Source organism: Pongo pygmaeus, chromosome 8 (genome assembly GCF_028885625.2).
Source record: "Pongo pygmaeus isolate AG05252 chromosome 8, NHGRI_mPonPyg2-v2.0_pri, whole genome shotgun sequence".
Classification (NCBI taxonomy): domain Eukaryota; kingdom Metazoa; phylum Chordata; class Mammalia; order Primates; family Hominidae; genus Pongo; species Pongo pygmaeus.
Genome location: NC_072381.2, coordinates 117,913,016 through 117,933,452, shown reverse-complemented (window position 1 = coordinate 117,933,452; position 20,437 = coordinate 117,913,016). Strand labels below are relative to the sequence as shown.

The window sequence follows — 20,437 nt, the reverse complement described above, 5'->3', positions numbered from 1 at the left end:
TAATATCAACCCAACTGTAGAATTCTATCTTCTGTCCCTATGGGAGAATAACATAAAGTGTTAATTTGTTATTTTTGCAATAATTTGGACACCATAGTGCCTTTCTAAATTCCAACCTGTACTTAAACAAAACTACTTCAGCTAATAATCTGAATCAGTGTTTATGGACATAACATTCTCTACTCAGATAACCCAGACCAGGACTGTGTTACCTTACTGGCCCTAGCTCTGCATCTCTGCAGCACCTCACACTCAGTAGGGCTCAACGAAACCTTGTTGAATAAGTGAAATATAACATTTACTTTCTTCCATACAATCTTATACCACTTTCACCAATAGGACAGAATCAGAAATTTATTCTTCTACCTTAACTGATAACAGCTCTGAGGGAAAGGAACACATAGTGAATACTTTTTGGGTCTGTTTTCTCAGGAGTCTTAAAAATGACTCATCAGTAAATGGGAGGCAGGGTGGTGGGGGGCGGCGGATGCAAGCTCTGGTATCTGCTGCAGGAGATGTTACGTTGTACCTGGCACAGTGAACACTCAAAATATTTCTTGAAGAGAAGGCGGGAGGGCAGGGAAGGAGAAGAAGAGAAGAAAGGAAGATATAATTATGAGGAGGTGGTAGAAGTGGAAGAAAATGTCAGTGGATGTGAAGAAACTTCTAAAATGATTTTTTAAAAAGTGATTGATCACCGTTCTGGTAAAAAGCTGGAAGATGGCCCTAAATTCTTAAAGTCTGGTGATGCTGCCATTGTTGATATGGTTCCTGGGAAGCCCATGTGTGTTGAAAGCTTCTCAGACTATCCACCTCTGGGTCCCTTTGCTGTTCGTGATATGAGATAGACAGTTGCTGTGGGTGACATCAAAGCAGTGGACAAGAAGGCTGCTGGAGCTGGCAAAGTCACCAAGTCTGCCCAGAAAGCTCAGAAGGCTAAATGAATATTATCTTATTCATTATTCAATGAATAATACCTGCCACCCTGGTCTTAATCAGTGGTGGAAGAACGTCTCAGAACTGTTTGTTTCAATTGGCCATTTAAGTTTACTAGTAAAAGACTGGTTAATGAATCATAACAATGCATCGTAAAGCCTTCAGGAGGAAAGGAGAATGTTTTGTGGACCACTTTGGTTTTCTTTTTTGCGTGTGGCAGTTTTAAGTTATTAGTTTTAAAAATCAGTACTTTTTAATGGAAACAACTTGACCAAAAATCTGTCACAGAATTTTGAGACCCATTAAAAAAATTTAATGAGAGAAAAAAAAAGTGGCTTTGAATTTGATAAAAACTGCCTCAACAGATATTTCCACTCAAATTTCTGAATGAATTCTATACTGAGTTGATTAAAATAATAAGGTGAGTTGAAAGACAGTGTCAAGAACCAAAAGACAGAAGGCGATAAAGTTGCAGTACTGTGCTTTTATACCACAAAATCTCCATATAATGAGACGACTTAGGAAGACTCTATCAGTAGTTCAGTCAAGACTTGGAAACAAATAAATGTATTAAAAAGGCACCTCAAAATTTAAATGCATTTGTTCAGCTTCTTTAAAAAGTTCTAAACACGAAGCACATTTTAGCTGATTTTTAAAAAGCGTAAGCTTGGGTAAGCATATTAAAAAAGAGAAAAAAGAAAAAAAGTAAGCTTATACTAGTGTTGATTGCTTTTCCTTTAAAAATTCTTTAAAAAGAGCTAGATAAAGTTAAGAAAGAAAGAAAGAAAGAAAGAAACAAACAGTGGTGTACATGAATTATCTAATTCTCATTGAAACACTATAATCTAAAAATTATTTATTTTCTAAAAGAAAAAATACTCCATATCTTTCTCTGGCTAACTCTGTTAGGTCAAATGAATTCAAATTTTGATCAAATAAGCATAAAGGGCATACATAAACTGAACACATCATGTAAAACAGGTCAGTGGAAGTATATTCCTATAATGGGGAATGACTGCAGCTTAAAATTACTATTATTATTATTATTATTATTATTGAGACAGAGTCTCCCTCTGTTGCCCAGGCTGGAGTGCAGTGGAACAATCTCGGCTCACTGCAACCTCTGCCTCCTGGGTTCAAGTGATTCTCCTGCCTCAGCCTCCCAAGTAGCTGGGATTACAAGCATGTACCACCATGCCCAACTAATTTTTGTATTTTTAATAGAGACGGGGTTTCACCATGTTGGTCAGGCTGGTCTCAAACTCCTGACCTCAAGTGATCCGCCCACCTCGGCCTCCCAAAGTGCTGGGATTACAGGCATGAACCACCACACCTGGGCTATTATTTTTTGAGACAAGGTCTCACCCTGTTATTTGGGCTGGAGTACAATGGTGCAATTACAGCTTGCTTACTGCAGCCTCGACTTCCTGGGCTCAAGCCATCCTCCCACCTCAGCCTCCCAAGTAGCTGGGACTACAGGCGCATGCCATTATCAACAGCTAAGTTTTGTATTTTTTGTGGACATGGGGTTTCACCATGTTGCCCGGGCTGGTATTGAACTCCTGGGTTCAAGTGATCTGCCTGCTTTGGCCTCTCGAAGTGCTGGGATTATAAGTGTAAGCCACTGCTGCCAGCCTGCAGTTTAAAATTAGATAACAATAACATAGCATGGAAATACTGAAATTGAAGAGAAATCCGTATTTTTATTTTTTAAAAAGAGATAGCCTTCATAGAAAAGAAACAGGACTCCCAAGGAAACCCTCAAACAGAAATGGAAAGAATCCACTCTATCAATTCTACAACAAATAAGGTTTGGGTGGAAAATATTTTCTTTTATGCAAGGAACTTGAAAACACACGGCATTGGTATTATTCTTACTCAGAAAGTCTATTTTTGCATTTCCCTAATGAAACAAGATATATAGGAAATTGTGATGAATATGCCTTTTTTTTAAAAAAAAGGATGTGAGTAGTGTTAAATATAGAGATAAAATGTGTTTTGACAAAAATAAAGGTGTATAATTAGTCCCTTTTTGGGTTACTGGATGCTTTACTAGCTATTCTAGCTGACAAGTAATGCCTACTCACTTGTTCCTGAGGTAAGACAGATAATTATTACAGCTCCTAAAAAGACTATCCCAGGGCCATCAATAATCAATTAAGAGACATAGCCATATTAATTATTTCATAGGGAGTATACATTTGTAAAATTTAATTAATTAAATTTTATAGAGATGGCATCTCACTATGTTGCCAAGGCTGGTCTCTAATTCCTGACTTCAAGCAGTCTTCCCACCTCAGCTTCTCAAAGTGCTTTGGATTACAGGTGTGAGCCACCATGCTTGGCCAGGAGTGTACATATTAACTATAGCTAGCTACCTGGCCAAATTTTTGAATACATATGTGTGTGTGTGTGTGTGTGTGTGTGTGTATGCATATATATGTATGTGTATATGTGTGTGTGTATATACATCTTATACCATATATATACACACACACACATATACACATACATATATGCAAAATACACATATACACACACATATATACACACATTTATGTGTACACACATATATACACACATATGCGTACACACATATACACATGTATGCATACACACACGTATACACACGTATGCATACACACATGTATACACACGTATGCATACACATGTATACACACATATATGTGTATACATATATATATGCAAAATACACGAACACATGCACACACACACACTCTGGTCAAATTTTTGCATATATACACATATATATGCAAAATACACACACACAGCCGCAAACACGCACGCGCGCATGCACACACACACACACACACACACACACACACACACACACAAGATTCAATGAAATGACATTTATCCAGTTTGAATAAAACCAGACTAAATACTAGCACTGGAAAATAAGCATTTAACCCAAGTTTACTGTGCATACAAATCACAGCTGATCTTGTTAAAATGCAAATTCTGATCCAGTGGATCCGACGTGGGACCCAAGACCCTGCATTTTTAACAAGCTCCCAGGGGATGTCAATGTTGCTGGTTCTGGACCCCACTTTGGGTAGCAAGAAACTAACACATTTCCTCTTTAGATTGATGCAAAATGTTGCTGGTTCTGGACTCCACTTTGGGTAGCAAGAAACTAACTCATTTCCTCTTTAGATTGATGCAAAATTGACCAAAATGACAACGTATGTTTAAACCCAGAACTTACCTGAAAATGATTAGACAGAAAAAAAAATACCATAGTTTTGTGAGATAATTTACAAATATATATATTATTTTATTGTGCCTTTCATGAACTCTAGGAAATAAGTCTCATTATCATCATTCTTCATGTAAAATATTATCATAAACTTGGCTTTCAGCCCAGATTTATAATCACAAATGTCCATTACTGCCAGCCTGATGGGACTGGCCACTGTCCATTTGTCCCTACAAGGTACAAAGATTAATAAGTCCCCATTTGTTTTGGGGATAGCCTTACAAAAGAATCTTTGGAAACACATGCCAATTGTTAAAGAATTAATGATAAATTTCAAACTCTTTGTTCCTGAATGCCTTTTAAGCCAGCTTGTAATTTCTCCTGCATCTTCATGACCAAATTCCTCTGTCGGCAATTTCAATTGGTAAAAGGACCAAATCCTGGATTACTATAATAAACTTCCTAACATGTCTTCTCATTTCCAACTCTGCTCTGCCACCACTCCAATCCCTGTTCTCCACAGTTCAGATCAGGTCACTTGCCTGATGAAAGTCCTCCATGACTGTCACACCCTACTCAGAATAAAATCCAAACCCCTTCCATGTCCCATGGCCCCACACAACCTGCCCCACTTGACTCTGCCCTAATCATGCCCCATGCCCCCTGGCTCACTTCACCCCAGCTGTACTGGTCTTCTTGCTGTTGCCTGAACATCCTAAGCACATTCTCATTCAAGAGCTTTTGTGCTTGCTCTTCCCTCTTCTCAGAATCGTCTGTCCCAGCTTACTGATGGCATCTTGGTACCATTCAAGGCTCAGATTACAGGGTTCTTCCCTGGGAGATCCTTCCTGACTAGCCAACGTAAGGTAGCCTTTATCAGTTATTCTTTTTTTTTTTTTTCTTGGAGGTGGGGGACAGGGTCTTGCTATGTTGTGCAGGCTGGTGTAGTTACTCTTGAATACCTTGCGTCGTTTACCGCTATCCAAAATGGTCTTGTCCATTATTAACTTAAGAAATGTCTGTCTCAGCCGGGCATGGTGGATCACACCTGTAATCCCAGCACTTTGGGAGGCCAAGGTGGGCGGATAACTTAACACGGTGAAACCCTGTCTCTACTAAAAATACAAAAATTAGCTGGGCTTGGTGGTGGATGCCTGTAACCCCGGCTACTCAGGAGGCTGAGGTAGGAGAATCACTTGAACTCAGGAGGCGGACATTACAGTGAGCCAAGATTGCATCATGGCACTCCAGCCTGGGCAACAGAGAGACTCCATCTCAAATGCCAGCCCCATCAAGCTACCAATGACTTTGTTCACAGAATTGGAAAAAACTACTTTAAAGTTCATATGGAACCAAAAAAGAGCCCGCATTGCCAAGACAATCCTAAGCAAAAAGAACAAAGCAGCAGGCATCACGCTACCTGACTTCAAACTATACTACAAGGCTACAGTAACCAAAACAGCATGGTACTGGTACCAAAACAGAGATATAGACCAATGGAACGGAACAGAGCCCTCAGAAATAATACCACACATCTACATTCATCTGATCTTTGACAAACTTGACAAAAACAAGAAATGGGGAAAGGATTCCCTATTTAATAAATGGTGCTGGGAAAACTGGCTAGCCATATGTAGAAAGTTGAAACTGGATCCCTTCCTTACACCTTATACAAAAATTAACTCAAGATGGATTAAAGACTTAAATGTTAGACCTAAATCCATAAAAACTCTAGAAGAAAACCTAGGCAATACCATTCAGGACATAGGCATGGGCAAAGACTTCATGACTAAAACACCAAAAGCAATGGCAACAAAAGCCAAAATTGACAAATGGGATCTAATTAATCTAAAGAGCTTCTGCACAGCAAAAGAAACTATCATCAGAGTGAACAGGAAACCTACAGAATGGGAGAAAAATTTTGCAATCTACCCATCCGACAAAGGGCTAATATCCAGAATCTACAAAGAACTTAAACAAATTTACAAGAAAAAAATCAAACAACCCCATCAAAAAGTGGGCGAAGGATATGAACAGACACTTCTCAAAAGAAGACATTTATACAGCCAACAGACACATGAAAAAATGCTCATCATCACTGGCCATCAGAGAAATGCAAATCAAAACCACAATGAGATACCATCTCACACCAGTTAGAATGGCGATCATTAAAAAGTCAGGAAACAACAGGTGCTGGAGAGGATGTGGAGAAATAGGAACACTTTTACACTGTTGGTGGGACTGTAAACTAGTTCAACCATTGTGGAAGACAGTGTGGTGATTCCTCAAGGATCTAGAACTAGAAGTACCATTTGACTCAGCGATCCCATTACTGGGTATATACCCAAAGGATTATAAACCATGCTACTATAAAGACACATGCACACGTATGTTCATTGTGGCACTATTCACAATAGAAAAGACTTGAAACCAACTCAAATGTCCATCAATGATAGACTGGATTAAGAAAATGTGGCAGATATACACATTTTTTATGGCTGCATGGAATACTATGCAGCCATAAAAAGGAGGAGTTCATGTCCTTTGTAGGCACATGGATGAAGCTGGAAACCATCATTCTCAGCAAACTATCACAAGGATGCAAAACCAAACACTGCATGTTCTCACTCATAGGTGGGAATTGAACAATGAGAACACTTGGACACAGGGTGCGGAACATCACACACCGGGGCCTGTTGTGGGGTGGGGAGAGTGGGGAGGGATAGCATTAGAAGAATCCTAGGTTTGTAAGTGTGGACATAATTACTTAATCTCTCTCTAACTTGTTTTCTCATCTTTAAAATGAGGAAAGGATAATTACTACATAGGTTTGTGGTGAGGATTAAAGAGAGAATGAATATAAAGTATGGAAAACAGTGTGTGGCCCATATTAAATGTTCAATAAACATTGTGTTATTTCTACATATGTTCAGTCATCAGGACACGCAGGGCCCTGGGTGAAGGCTCGAGCACCTCTTCTTCGTGGCAGGAAGGCTCGCAGAATGTTAGCTCCCTGTCGTGGAGAGATCAGTGGCCACCTGGGAAGTCAGGGCCAGGTGGCCTGCAGTGACTACTGAGAGAAGGAGTGACAACTTGTAAGGCTTGCTGCCGAGGGATGGGGGAGCAAGGTCATCAAGTGGTACAGATCGTGATTCAAGGATGTGAGGCTGCTGAGTATAGACAAACTCTCACAGTTCCAGAGATGCACTGCCAGGTGCACAGGGGCCCATCTACAGTACCGGTGGGACAGCTGGGAGGGTCTTAAGCTACCTGTTTACATATTAAAAGCAGAGAGTGAGCCTCGCATTTCCGCCCTTGTACAATTTCTCTTTCAGCCTGTTTCTTTGTTAATAGTACAGCTCCCATTAGTTTTGTGCCTATTGTAATTCTGGGATATTTACTTCAGAGAAAAGAAGAATCGTCATTTCAGAATAAAGGGCAGATGACCCAGAATTTTGAGTATTAAGTCTCTGACCTCAAACAAAATGGATATGTCCACAGCTAAAAGTCATATCTGACTATTAATAGTAACAAAAAAAAAAAAAAAAAAAAGAAAGAGCTGCTTTTTATTCACAGATTCTAGGACAAGAACTTAAAAGCAATGCCACACTGGATCAAGCCAATGGTTCATGCAACCAGTGTAGTGTTCTGTCAATTAACTTGTAGCTTCATCAGTTTTCTCAAATAAGAAAGGATCCATCAAAGAAACTTGATTGGTATTAAACTCTGTGCATATCAGGGTGTGAACAACACTTAGGAATAATCATGTACCTTTTCTCAAACCAAGCACATTGTGGACATGTGCCCCTCTGCTGAGTTCCAGAAGAGACAATGACTGCCTATATGACAAAATAAGATGTCAAAAATGATTCAAGAATTTTAGAAGATGGATTTCATTATTTATTAGGAAGACCCTATAATGTGCGTTCTATTCTACTCTACTCCATTCTATTTTCTACATTAACTTTCTTTTATAGTATTTGCCAATTACATTCATCAAGTTAATGAATAGAAAAGTTCAGAGATTTTTGTTGAAATCTTTGCCAATGATTCTGAAAGTTAACCACTTTTGCTGACGGTAGTTTATAAAAATGATGACTTTAACAGAGCTCTCTTTAGTTTCTAAGCCCTTAAATATATATGACCTTACTTTACTTCATAACAACCTTAAGGGATACATAGAATCTGGTTGACAGTTTCCATTTTGCAAATATAAGAACACATGCAGAGAGGTTAAATGATTTCTCAAAGTCACACAGCTGATTAATGACACGGACAGATGATGTGGTTTTTCTCTCTCTCTCCAATTCAGTATATCAGGCCATAGTTCCTAATTTTGTGGTCAAGTAAAATTTGAAAAAAAAATTGAAGGGCCTAAAATAGGGATGCCAATTTTGTTATTCTTCTAAGTAAAGAAAAAGAAATTACTTCTACCTACTATTTCAATCACATTACAACTTTCCTTTACACCCCAAAATAGGAAAAACATCATCTTAGAAATAAGTGTAGCCTTGTGAATTAATAAAATATGTTTTATGAGAAAGTCACTATGTTCTACTTGTCTTCTCATTTTGCAGTGCACTGGTGAAAACTGTTGTGATCTAGAACTGGCTCTCAGACCAATACCTGGAAGCCATTTCCCTGTTTTGTGCTGTTTCAAAAGTTATACTAGCTCTTCCACCTCTCTTCCTCCTTGCATTCCATAGTCTTTAAACAGAAGACATCAATAAGTGCTGAAAGTTTTTCCTTTCCAAAGATGCTGTTCTGACACTTTAACAAATGGTAAGTATCCTAAATTTACATCACAATCAAAACACAGAGCTATGGATTGACAAGCCATGACTAGGCTGAGGACCATTAGGGAAGCAGGAAATACGAAGCAATATGATGCCCACCCCAATGTATTCCCTCCACATTACTTCAGTAAGTAGCAAGAGCAGGAAAAATGCTTTGTCCCTGCCTTCTCATTTCCCACTCCACTTTCAAATTCATCCACAAAAGTAAATTAGCAATGATGACTCTCGTCTATGTACAGGCTGAGCCACATCTGTCTTTACTTCCACAAAGCCCATTCTTATCCATCCTCCCAGACTTGGTCTTGTATTCTGCAAGAAGTTCCCAAGCCTTATACGACAAGTCAACACCTAATTTTGTAACATGTCATACTCAATACCATAGTATTTTACTAAAAAGTCCAAAGGGACTGAGGTAGGCTGATGGGACACTCTTAAGTTGACATTTCCATGTTGGTTATGTTGATAGTTTGATGTGGATGTTATGTGTTAGCACACATCAAAAATAATAACTATCAAATCCCATTCAAGCATATAACCTTGATCAAAACACAGTCTTTTGGTATCTGCAATCTTCTTTCAGCTTTGGGAGGGAGCTATATGAATAGTTTAGTGAAAGAAAAAAAAGACACGCAACTATGTAGCCCAATCAACCAAAGCAAGCCTTGTGATCAGTGTCACGACGAGAAGACCCCCTGAGCCTGAACCAGCCCCATGTGGAAAGAGGCTGACCAATGGATGTTTTGTCAAGGAAGGTCCCTGTGATTATGGTCATATTCCATAGACACAGTGCTATGTTCCCCAAGGATTGTCAAAGTAACACATTTTGTTTCCTATTCCCTTACTATTTATAAATTTCAATCATAATAAAAGTTATCTTCTAGGAGATAAAGATAAATGCCTGTAGATCGTCAATGACCACACAATAATAATAATATTTATATTTGTATATGTGTTTTTTGGTATATAAAACATTTTTACATGTACCATTTTTTCTTAAGAATGTTTGGACATAGGCAATATTATTTCCATGTTATTGAAAAAGAAACTGAGGCTCAGTGAGGTTACGTGATCTCCTCAAGGTCACACAAACAAGAGCTAGAACCCAAGCCTGGTCCTCTGACCTCATGTTCAAGGCTCTTTCCATTATTCACATTCTTCCCAAGAACAGTCACCTTTAAAGATGAGCTCCCAAACAAAAAGAACACACAAAAGCTGGCTTTTATTCCAATCAGGGCAGAAAGCCAATCTATCAATTACCTCAGGATGAAGGGCTGTCCATAACTATTAAATCTGGGAAGGTTTGTGGTTTTCTTTAGTTTTTTCACTATTAATATAATGCCAAAGTTGTTTGTATTCTTCCTGTTTGGTTGCCTAGAATTCATCACATTAACCAACCAATATAGGGCAGCCATGAACACAGGACAAGAAAAACACTGGCCATTCATAAAATAAATTATTTGGAATCATTTTCATCACACCTGTTCTTACAAAATAAACATTTCTATGAATCTAAATTTTTAAAAATTGATAAAAATATTGTTGATTACATATTTTTGTGGTTTACACATTGGGCAAGAGCTATCCAAAATATACAAAACAGATTATTTACAATCTATGCTTGACAAAACAAAATAAAAAGCGTAGAGTAATAATAAGAAACTGATGACTACTAAGGTGTTAATGGATATTTATTTACTCTGGAGACAAACAGTCATTGCATGAAACATTTATAATAAAAAAGCATGTTCATTTTAAGTAGACTAATTTTAGAAGTCATACTAAGATTATGTTTTCTGAAATTAACAACTGGTATTAATTCAGACCAAAAGTTTGAAGAGCATTAACTAATGCTAATAAGATTATCATGAACATTAGCCTTACTCATTGCTAAGACTTTTTCATAATTTTCGTATCTGATTATAGGCTGTATTCATGATTTTTAAAAAAAAAAACAAACAGGATTATTAGGAATCATTTCCAACACCAGGACAAATATGCAAAGTAAAGTGGGTATTGTTATTTCTTTGTCCCTAGTTCACATGATTTAGATTGATTAAAAAGTTAATTTTTACATATGTGAATAAAACGTAAAGAAGCAAACTGGAGACTGCGCCATGTGCTAGCAATCATTGCGGGTGGGTAAACTGACAACATGTAACTGCATATTAAGACAAATGTAGAATTTAGACAAAGTATTCCATCTCTTTTCAGATGTATACTTTTAAACCTCAGGAACTGTTTTCAGTAGATGTCATGCCTTTTAACTTGAAAAAAGATAAGCGCAAATAAGCTCCCAATTGTCTCCCCAATATGTAAACCACATCTCGGGCTGCTGTCTCTGCTACTCCTTTGAAGTTTCCCTGAAATGTCATGTGTTGTGAAGACTGCTGTGCATAAGCAAGACAATTTGCTCACTCTCAGAATTCTTACCGGTTTCCACTGCTATTTGGTATCCAGCCTCTAGTCTCCGAGATGACCTTTCCAGCCTCTCTGTGTTATCGAGCAGATGTGCCCTCTGAAAAAGAAAAAGGGGGAAAAAAAATCAGACGGCCGTCTACAATGTTCTTTTTTTTGCCTTAAAAAAAAATGCCTTCATATGCCCTAACATGGGGTGGGGGGGGGGCGGGGTTCACAACCCATTACAGTTAATTTTTAGCAAATTTTCCATTATAGGAACCACTACCATAGACAGATTTCCAGCAATCACGTATGGACCATCCACTTTTTGTTTTTAAAAGGAGAGTCATGTTGTATGTGGCCACAATGAATCTTACTCCAAAATACTGAGAAAAGTACGAAGACCATACCCAACTGGATCTTTGCTGTTTCAGCAGAGATAGATATATGAGATACTTGCATAGATCTATGTTCCCTATTTGTATTTATTTTTTATAAAATGCAATCATTTCAAAGATCTATTTGCTCCTTTGATTCTTGCAGATAGAAATTTTAAAACAGGAACTTTATTTGTAAGAAAATGATCCACAATTTTGGATGTGCAGCAAGATACTATATAGAACAACATATGCTACTAAGACAGAATACTAAACAGCACTCCTACTTTTCAGACAACTGGAGGCAACACTAAGAAACAAGAGACACGTTTCTCCATTTACATAGATGTACAATATTGTGCATTTGTTCCTAAATATATGGCACTATGTAGATTAATGTTGATATTTTAACACACAGTGCTTTAGACTGTGAACTAAATTTACAGTAATCATATATACCTCTTTTATATTTATCTGATGGGGAAATTAGAGGATTTTCTTCAAATCCTCAGCTTCTAAACTTTCTTTCCTCCATTGAGATGGTTGTTGTTGACTTTTTTTAATAACCATAATGATCATACATCAGATCTATTCAGGTTGCCAAACAGATTTATAATCTAATCATGGCTATGAATGAATAAAAACTGATACAGATATATATATATATATGTCTAGATACTTAGAAATATATAAATGTATGTGTCTGTGTGTGTGTGTGTGTATGTACATGCATACATGTATCTGCATACATTAATATCTTCCCTTCTCAAATCAGTTTTGGTATCTGGTCAAAAAGGAAGAAAAAACACAACCACAACTCCTACAACTTTGTGTTGTTGACAGATGTCATTTAAAATTGGAGAAATGCTTTCTAATAATAATAAAAAAGGAGGTGCCACACATATTATCTGAGTGGCTGTCGAGCGAAACGATCTACCTTGCTCTAATGAGCCCCCATGGATCTTGGAGATGCAAGCTGTATTGACATGCACACTTAAGCTAATACACCTAGACCAGTGCCTCCAAGCTCTAGCAGCCAGGGATGCTGACAGAATATCTCGCTTCCATCTTCAAAGAAAGGAAGTGATTAGTATGTTATCATTACCATTCAAAACGTGATTTCCTTATTCCCTCCCGGCATAGGTGACACATCTGAGATGCGGCCAGACGTTGGAGGCAGCTAAAGCCACATCAAAGCTTTCCTTGAAATTTTTTTGGGGGGAAGGGTGGGGGGGTGAGAATCATTAAAACAATGCATTTAGAACAGAGAGATAGGACCTGATGTGAAGGTCAGGAAGCTGCAACAACAGTCTATCATAATTAATAGAGTCGTCCAATGTACAGCAGAGAAATTAAGAGAAAAATTGTCCCCTCCCTCTGCAAAAAAAAAAAAAAAAAAAAAAATCTAAATAAATAAAACAGAGAGGAAAGCTTCTTGTATCATTAAAAAGAAAAATCACTGAAGGCTGTAATTAAGAAAAAGAAGAGAAAGGGGAGCTCTGTGTGTCTGGCATTGATGACTATTTTTAAATAAAATTAAACACTTTACTAAGGCTTGTCAAAAATAGCCTTCTCATTCCTAAGTTTCCCTATGTGCAGGTTCTGGGAGTAAGGATTGCTCTTCCCTTCCTTGAAAATTGTTTTCTACCTTAACAAAGGACTTAACTTCAAACTGGTGATTCTCTAAAAAGATATCAATCAGATCGTGAAATCAAAAGTAAATCTGAATTTTAATCCAGAATAACACAATAAAGATTTTTGGTTCATTTTCATATTGGATGAAATCCCAAAATTAAAAGAAAACATTTAGTTATTAGAGATTTACAAAAAAACAAAGATCAATACTGGAAATGGACTTCCACTTTTATAAAAATATTTAATGTAGGAAATAAAGCATTTAAATGTAAAATAACTGGGGGGATTTCATGGTTATAATAGCAAAATTTCTGAAAGACCTTTAAAAATATGTATATTACTAAATAATAGAAGTAACTGTTCTTCGGAACAGTTCAATTTTATCAGAGTAAATCTGCACACAAGAGGACTATCAGTTTATCAGCAGCTTTACAGCAGGATTTCACTTTGTATTTTGGAACCTCTTCACTTAAACTAAAATCAAGTTCTTGAAACAGCTGCGCTATTTACATTGTTCCCTTAGTTGTACATTGCCCTGGTCTCTGTAAATGAAAGGAAATACACTACAGTAGCAGCTGATGCTTTCAACTTGCCCCCACACTCCATCCCAAACTCATTCTCTCACCCTCTTCTCAGCCCTTTTCAAAGCAGGTAAGTGAAGCTGTGCAGGAGCTTCAGACAGAGCTCAACTTGTGTGAGGAGCTGCGCAATGTGGAGAGCTGGAGATGTAGGATTCAAACGGAGCTCGGCAGAGCCAACACCAGATCAGCTCCCTATGCATTACAACCCTGCCTCCAAGCATGCTCCCTTTCCAAAACTGAGCCCAGAAAGAGCATCACAAGGAAGGGAAGGGGCATATTTTTGTTTCCAAGTGAAACAAAACACATTTTGGAGCAGCTGAGTGCTTGTCTTCTTAGCACAGTTGCAAGTTAAGAAACATGTGGGTAACATTCACTCTGATTACTATTAGAATCCCGACTGAGAAATAATCACTCCTCAGCAAGCCATACACCAATGCAGCATCATCACTGTAATCTAGTCTATAAATATCAATACTAGATCTATATCAAAGACTGTTAAAAGAATATTTCAGAGTATATTATTCTGTTAATTGATTAATCTAATTCTTCCAATTATAATTCAATTACATGTTACAGTTTCGGAAACATGAATTCCAGAACCATAACTGATGAAACTGCTGCTACAGGCACAAGAAAAGAATTAAGCCATCAAACAAATATAAAAACTATTTTAAAAGAAATGCAGACGTGATGTTTTAAGTTTTTGGAATTAAGATTTCTAATTTGACACAATTAGGCTTAACAAAAATAAATCTTCTGTCAAAAATGTTGATTTTAATAAGCCACCATTTAACATATAAATAATATTCATTGCTTAAATTCAGGGGCAAGGGCTTCACGTAGTTTCTTCGTATAGAGGTTTTCAAGTCAATTGTTAGTTCCATTAACATTTGAAAATTCAGATTCTTCACCTAAACATGAATATATGCAAATACAACAAGCACATACTCTATCTTGCAGAAAAATAATATTTATGTTATCCGTCACCTCAAGAATAATCTTATACATCAAAACTGCAACTGATTATATTCATTTAGTATATGTACAACTGCTCCCCTGCAGGGAAGATAAAAAACACAAAAAGGTTGGAGGGCGAGGGTTTTTGTATATTTTTCCCCTTCATTTTATATATCGTTATTACTTTTTCTGAGGGAGGACGTCAGCAATGCATCTTAAATTCAAAGAGTTGTTGAAAAACACTATCTAGAAGCTTCTAAATTAACATCTGCATCACCTAGAGAATGATGACATACCAATAAAAAAATTCTAGAAAATTCTCAATGCGTCAAACTAAACTCAAAAGTAATTCATACTACTCTATACTATAAGCAATTAGACAATTTTTAAATTGCGATATAGGCCATTATGTCTTATTAGAAAAATAAAACCCAACCTTACTAAATAAAAAATATGACTATCTCTAAAAAAGAGTACCAAAGCATATTTGATATGTTTGACATAATTTTTTAAAAATAGAATTATTCAGCATCCCTCATTAATACAAGGATACAATTATAAACATTGTGGTAAATATTTGCTGAGACACACACAAGAAAATCTGGAGTTGCATTATGAAACAGTCCAGCAAACTCAGAAAAATGAGAACTCACTTGGGTGCTGTATGCTACAAAAAGCAAAGTGTTTAACAATGACGAAAGCTTCGGCTATTCTTAGGCATCTATGTACACAGAGTAGCAGGGCATTTATGACATATGTGTGTTTCCCCAAAAGGATAATACATCCATGGTGTCTTATGTTAAACCCAATAATTTTGGGTGGGGGAAAGGAGTTTATTTAAGAACAGTTTACAGTAAAGTAAATCAGAATGTTAGAAAAAAAAAATCATACTAGCTTCTTTGAGAAACTACATAAATAAACTTGAAGTTAGAGCCTACAATAAAACTACACTCAGGTAGAGTTTTAAGATATTCCTTTATTATTCCTCCTTTTTTTTTTGGCCTTTAAAGTATTAACTTTGTCCCAGTTCCAACAAAGAACAATGATCCCTGAGATAAGCATGATTAGGATATAGTTGTGTTTTAAAAGATGGTGAGCAGAAAAGATTTCTGAACAATATAAATGATACTTTTTGCTATGTATAGATTTACCTGGAAAACCAAATCCAAAGATCCACTTCAGATTTAAAAACTCAATTTTATAGGGAAAAGCAGAATTAAAAAAAAAAAAAAGAAGCTAGGAAGTACTCACCTCTTCACGTAATTTTATCAACTGCAACATGAATGCACAAAAAAAAGATAAAAAGGAAAGAAATGGCAGGAAAGAAAGATCAGTTGTGTGACAGGATACAGAATTAACATTGACAATTTATCTGTTTACATGTTTAGCATTTAAAAATCACAGACAAACACATTAAAAGAACCTAAACATAGACTACATGCAGAGTTTTTTGAACGAATAAAGATCACTTTCTCACACTGTCACATTAAACAAAGAGAATAGTGTGAAATTCTCTTTTAAAGTACATCTAAGACACCATCATGAAATAAAGGGGAACGACTTCATAGAAGTCTATATTATAAAGAAAGAAAACAAGTTTACTGTTTCTCTCTTCTAAGAATGTACCATTGAAGAGGTTTTGTATATACAAGTTTTCAGGATGTTTCCCTATTTGGAATCTTGACAACTGATTTCAGATTTTACCTACAAATGAAAATGATTAATAGCTCATGCTTTGGTTCCAATAAGTATTTAAAACAACAAACAATTATGTTAGTTAATGTTATACTTGTACCCACTCTAGTAATAAGACTGCATTTGGAAGTAATGTTATTTTAATAGAAAATAAAGTATGCCAGGAGAGAGAATACTTATTTAGAACATAGTATCAAAAATTCACGATCATATGAACTTTTGTGTATGTAAGAGTCAATTTCTACATTTTTATTTTGCTTAAGAGTCTACTGCAATCATGTGGCATGTTTTCATTTTAATTTTTGAATGATTTCTTCAGTTTTCAATTTTCTTCATATTGTAAACTGGCAATGAGCTCTTACTTCATTTATATTGCAGTTTTGTTTTCACTAAAGTCAAATAAAAAATCACTCCTTACTTGTTAGTAAATTATCCTATGATAATATTTTAATTCTCTTATTTAGAACATTTTTCTATTTACCTTAAATATAACAGATAAAACAAGCTGCTTAACGCTTTAGGAACTAAAATATATAACCATATATCTGGCTCATTGTGTGTATTTGTGGGTGTGTGTGTTTGACACTATTCTAAACTACAAATATCACTGTATAAGCGAGATGACGACCACAGTTTCTGCAATGACTAGAAACTGAAACCTATGTTGTAACAGACTAAACCACATTCTAGGTCTGAAATCTGCATCCTCAGCAATTCAGGTCTACAACTGACAATTTTGAACATCCAAATATCTGTAACATCTGTTATAACACTTGACATATGCAGGCCAATAAATTAAACTATTGCTTTGGGAGAAATGTGCCTGAATTGTTCACTATAAGTCTCTCTATAAGTATCATGTTTACTATAGCCCGGATATCTCAATGCTTAAGGCTGTTTTTGTCCCGAATTCAAGGAAGGCAGTATGCATTCCAGCTTATTCTGTTATTTCATTTGTTATATGAAAAGTATTTTGAGCACCAAAGAATAAGATTTTAAAAACTGTTAAGAATCCTTTATAAAAAGGGTACATAAGTTATCATGTAATGTCTCACAGTACATTCAGTGAAAATGAAACTTTTATTATCATCGTTTCAAAATAGACAAGAAGTTTTCTTTATTTTTAATTAACACACTCAGCAACCATCCAGTTACATACAAGTAAATCATCTTGTCATTTCACATGAAAAGTTATAATTCTTCCCCAGAAGAAGCAAAATTTTAAGCTAAAATACCTGGCCTATCATATATCGGAATCTTTCTCTTTGCTATCCCAACATCATGGGAGAAAAAAGCAAACATTAATTCTCAGAAAGAGACGATCTGGGAATTGATCGGCCAGCTATCTTTTCTTTCTGGGGGCACTATTCTTTGGTTGACTATGATACTTAAAGGGCCAAAGTTTAAAACTACTCTTCAGCAATAGAGACCATTTGGGGCATGCCACCCTGCCATAATCAATGAGTGTTTAAAAATGCTACCCATTTGTTTTTTCAATAGGTTCCAAACAAAAAACGTTCTATCTTGTTTGTGCTGCATGGCTGCATTCAAGCTCTACATCAGATTTGTAGCTAAGCTAGGTAATGGGAGGGTTTTTCATCTTTATCTTTTTTTTTTTTTTTTTTTTTGGTTAGGCCGAGAGTTATTCATTCAAGTAAACAAAAGATGGCCTATTTTTGAAAATTAACAATGCTTAGACTGGACTGTAAGTCGTGATTTCATATTTTCTCGAGTTACTGGCTCCATCATAGGCAACATGAGAGTGTGCAATGCCACCATGTTGAGTTATGATAATCAACATCTTTTCTGAAACAAAGATTTTTTTCCCCCAATGCAGAATTTGATACAAGAGGTAATCTGTTCCTTTGTGGGCTGAAAAAATCTGGTTTACGCTGGTTTGAACCAGTGGAATCTCTTGTGGTTAAGCCTTCTGCTGTGACTAAAATCAAAACTGCACTGCAGAGCATGTGAGGGTTCATGCGCGCGCGCCTGTGTGTGTGAGGTGCGTCACGTGACCCCAGAACTACCGAATTTTTTTTAAAGCTGATAACGCGACTGCCGTCTCTGTCCGCATACAGATAACGAATAAATGCTGAACTCTATTAAACGCCCTTTACACATTATCGTGGGTCGAACACACAATTTTCTGAACTTATGATGACAGTCTATTTATTTTGCTATAAACCCTCAGCACGTAACGAACAGATTTGTGCCTGGTAATGATCTGCTCTGCCAGGGCTATATGAAATGATACCGACCTTCTTTAGATCTTGGGGAATTAAATTGACCGACTTCACCCCCTGGTCTGTAGCTGAAGTTTGACACACTTTATGCACAGCAAGCCCAAATCAGAACTTAAGAGAACCTTGTATTAAGAAATTAAGCAATCATTATCTGCTAAATATTGCTTTGCCACAAAACTTTCCACACATTTGGAAATAGTCTACTCTTTATATTTTGAATCTTCTATTTAGGATTTATTAAAAGTCACTGATCAATATAATTCTGCATATAGAAACTGAGAGAGTATTAGGGTTCAAAACCAAAGCTTGGAAGAGTTTATTTGCCCCATTATCACACTTCAATATGAAAGCCTTTATGATTTTATTCTATAAGTTGTGTTTTTCCTTTTATGAGAATGGTTCTCATGAAATGCAATCAAGTTAGGAACTATTAATGTTTCCACTCTAAATACAACATCACTACATTCAAGAACTCAACTGTTTCAAAGAAATAAAATGTTGCCACATGGAATGGTAAATACGGTATTTTCAAAGAATAGAATGATAATGCTTAAGACAATAGTCCTTGGAAAGCTGATAGCCCAACAGTACTCAAATGTACAAAGTAGGTAATTTTCTTGCCCCTTCTTTGTAAATCAGCGTTAGCTATATTTGATTGAATGAAATGAATATGAATCAGAAATGAATGTATACAAAGCATTTAATTTGGAATTAAATGCAAGGTGTATTGTATGAGGGACATTACAAATGCTTTTGAAAAATTCTTAATTTCTGAATTTTTAACATTTCTAATCATGGCAGAAATGTTTATATACCTAAGAGTAAATTAACATACTTTATAGTTAATTGGCAGACTATAATTATATGTATTAGAGTCAGGTTTCAGATGCCTAAAAAAACTGCATCATAAATTATCAGAATGAGAAATAATAGCTATTGTATTCATATTGTCAAATCTTCACAAAGAAGCAACTATAAGGAGGATGTGTATGTTACATTGAAAATACCTAGCCAGTATTTTACCTATATAATCATTGCTATTAATTCCTTATTTTCCTATTTTGATCTATATTTTTAAACTGACAGATATATCCCAATTGCAATTAAATGAATATTGCTATTTTTATCTCATTTTATCTCCAAGTTTTATCCATTTATATAGTTAGTATTCCATGGACAAGAAGTTCTGAAAATCAATTTATTAGCAAATAACTTACAAGTAAACTTATTTGTAGGTAGAAGACCTTTTCTTATATAAATTATAAGTAGCCCTACCTAGAAAAAACTCTTCCTAGCTACCGAGCTACAAAGATTAGTATAGAGCCAAATTAAAATATTTTCTTTCTTTACAGAAAAAGCTTCCGTTTTGACTCCATATTCTGAACGAATGCTGATGCAGAATAAAAAAGTTATTCTCAAGTGACCATACCTAGTTAAGGATGTGTTTTAGTTTGAGGGATTTTAATTCCTATTTTATGACAAAGAGCCTTAAAACAAAATGCAATGACTTCATATGAAATGGAAACTTTGCTACATTTGGTAACAAAATATCCAAAAAGTTAAGTGTGGTCTCTTTGAACTTTTACACCTCATTCAAATT

At 36.0% G+C, this 20,437-nt stretch overlaps 1 protein-coding gene across 11 annotated transcripts in view; it reads right to left on the bottom strand.

The window, feature by feature from the left end:
• The window catches only part of VTI1A (vesicle transport through interaction with t-SNAREs 1A), a 436,058-nt gene that overhangs the window by 333,943 nt on the left and 81,678 nt on the right, over nt 1–20,437 (bottom strand). For 6 of the 11 annotated variants that reach the window (XM_063670270.1, XM_054503167.2, XM_063670272.1 and 3 more), the window contains exons 5-6: nt 16,151–16,171; nt 11,383–11,467 (exon numbers count right to left, since the gene is read on the bottom strand). In XM_063670270.1, the coding sequence (XP_063526340.1) occupies nt 11,383–11,467; nt 16,151–16,171 (106 nt within the window). The remainder of the gene's footprint in view (nt 1–11,382; nt 11,468–16,150; nt 16,172–20,437) is intronic. The other 5 variants (XM_054503165.2, XM_054503170.2, XM_054503169.2 and 2 more) reach the window with 1 other exon arrangement.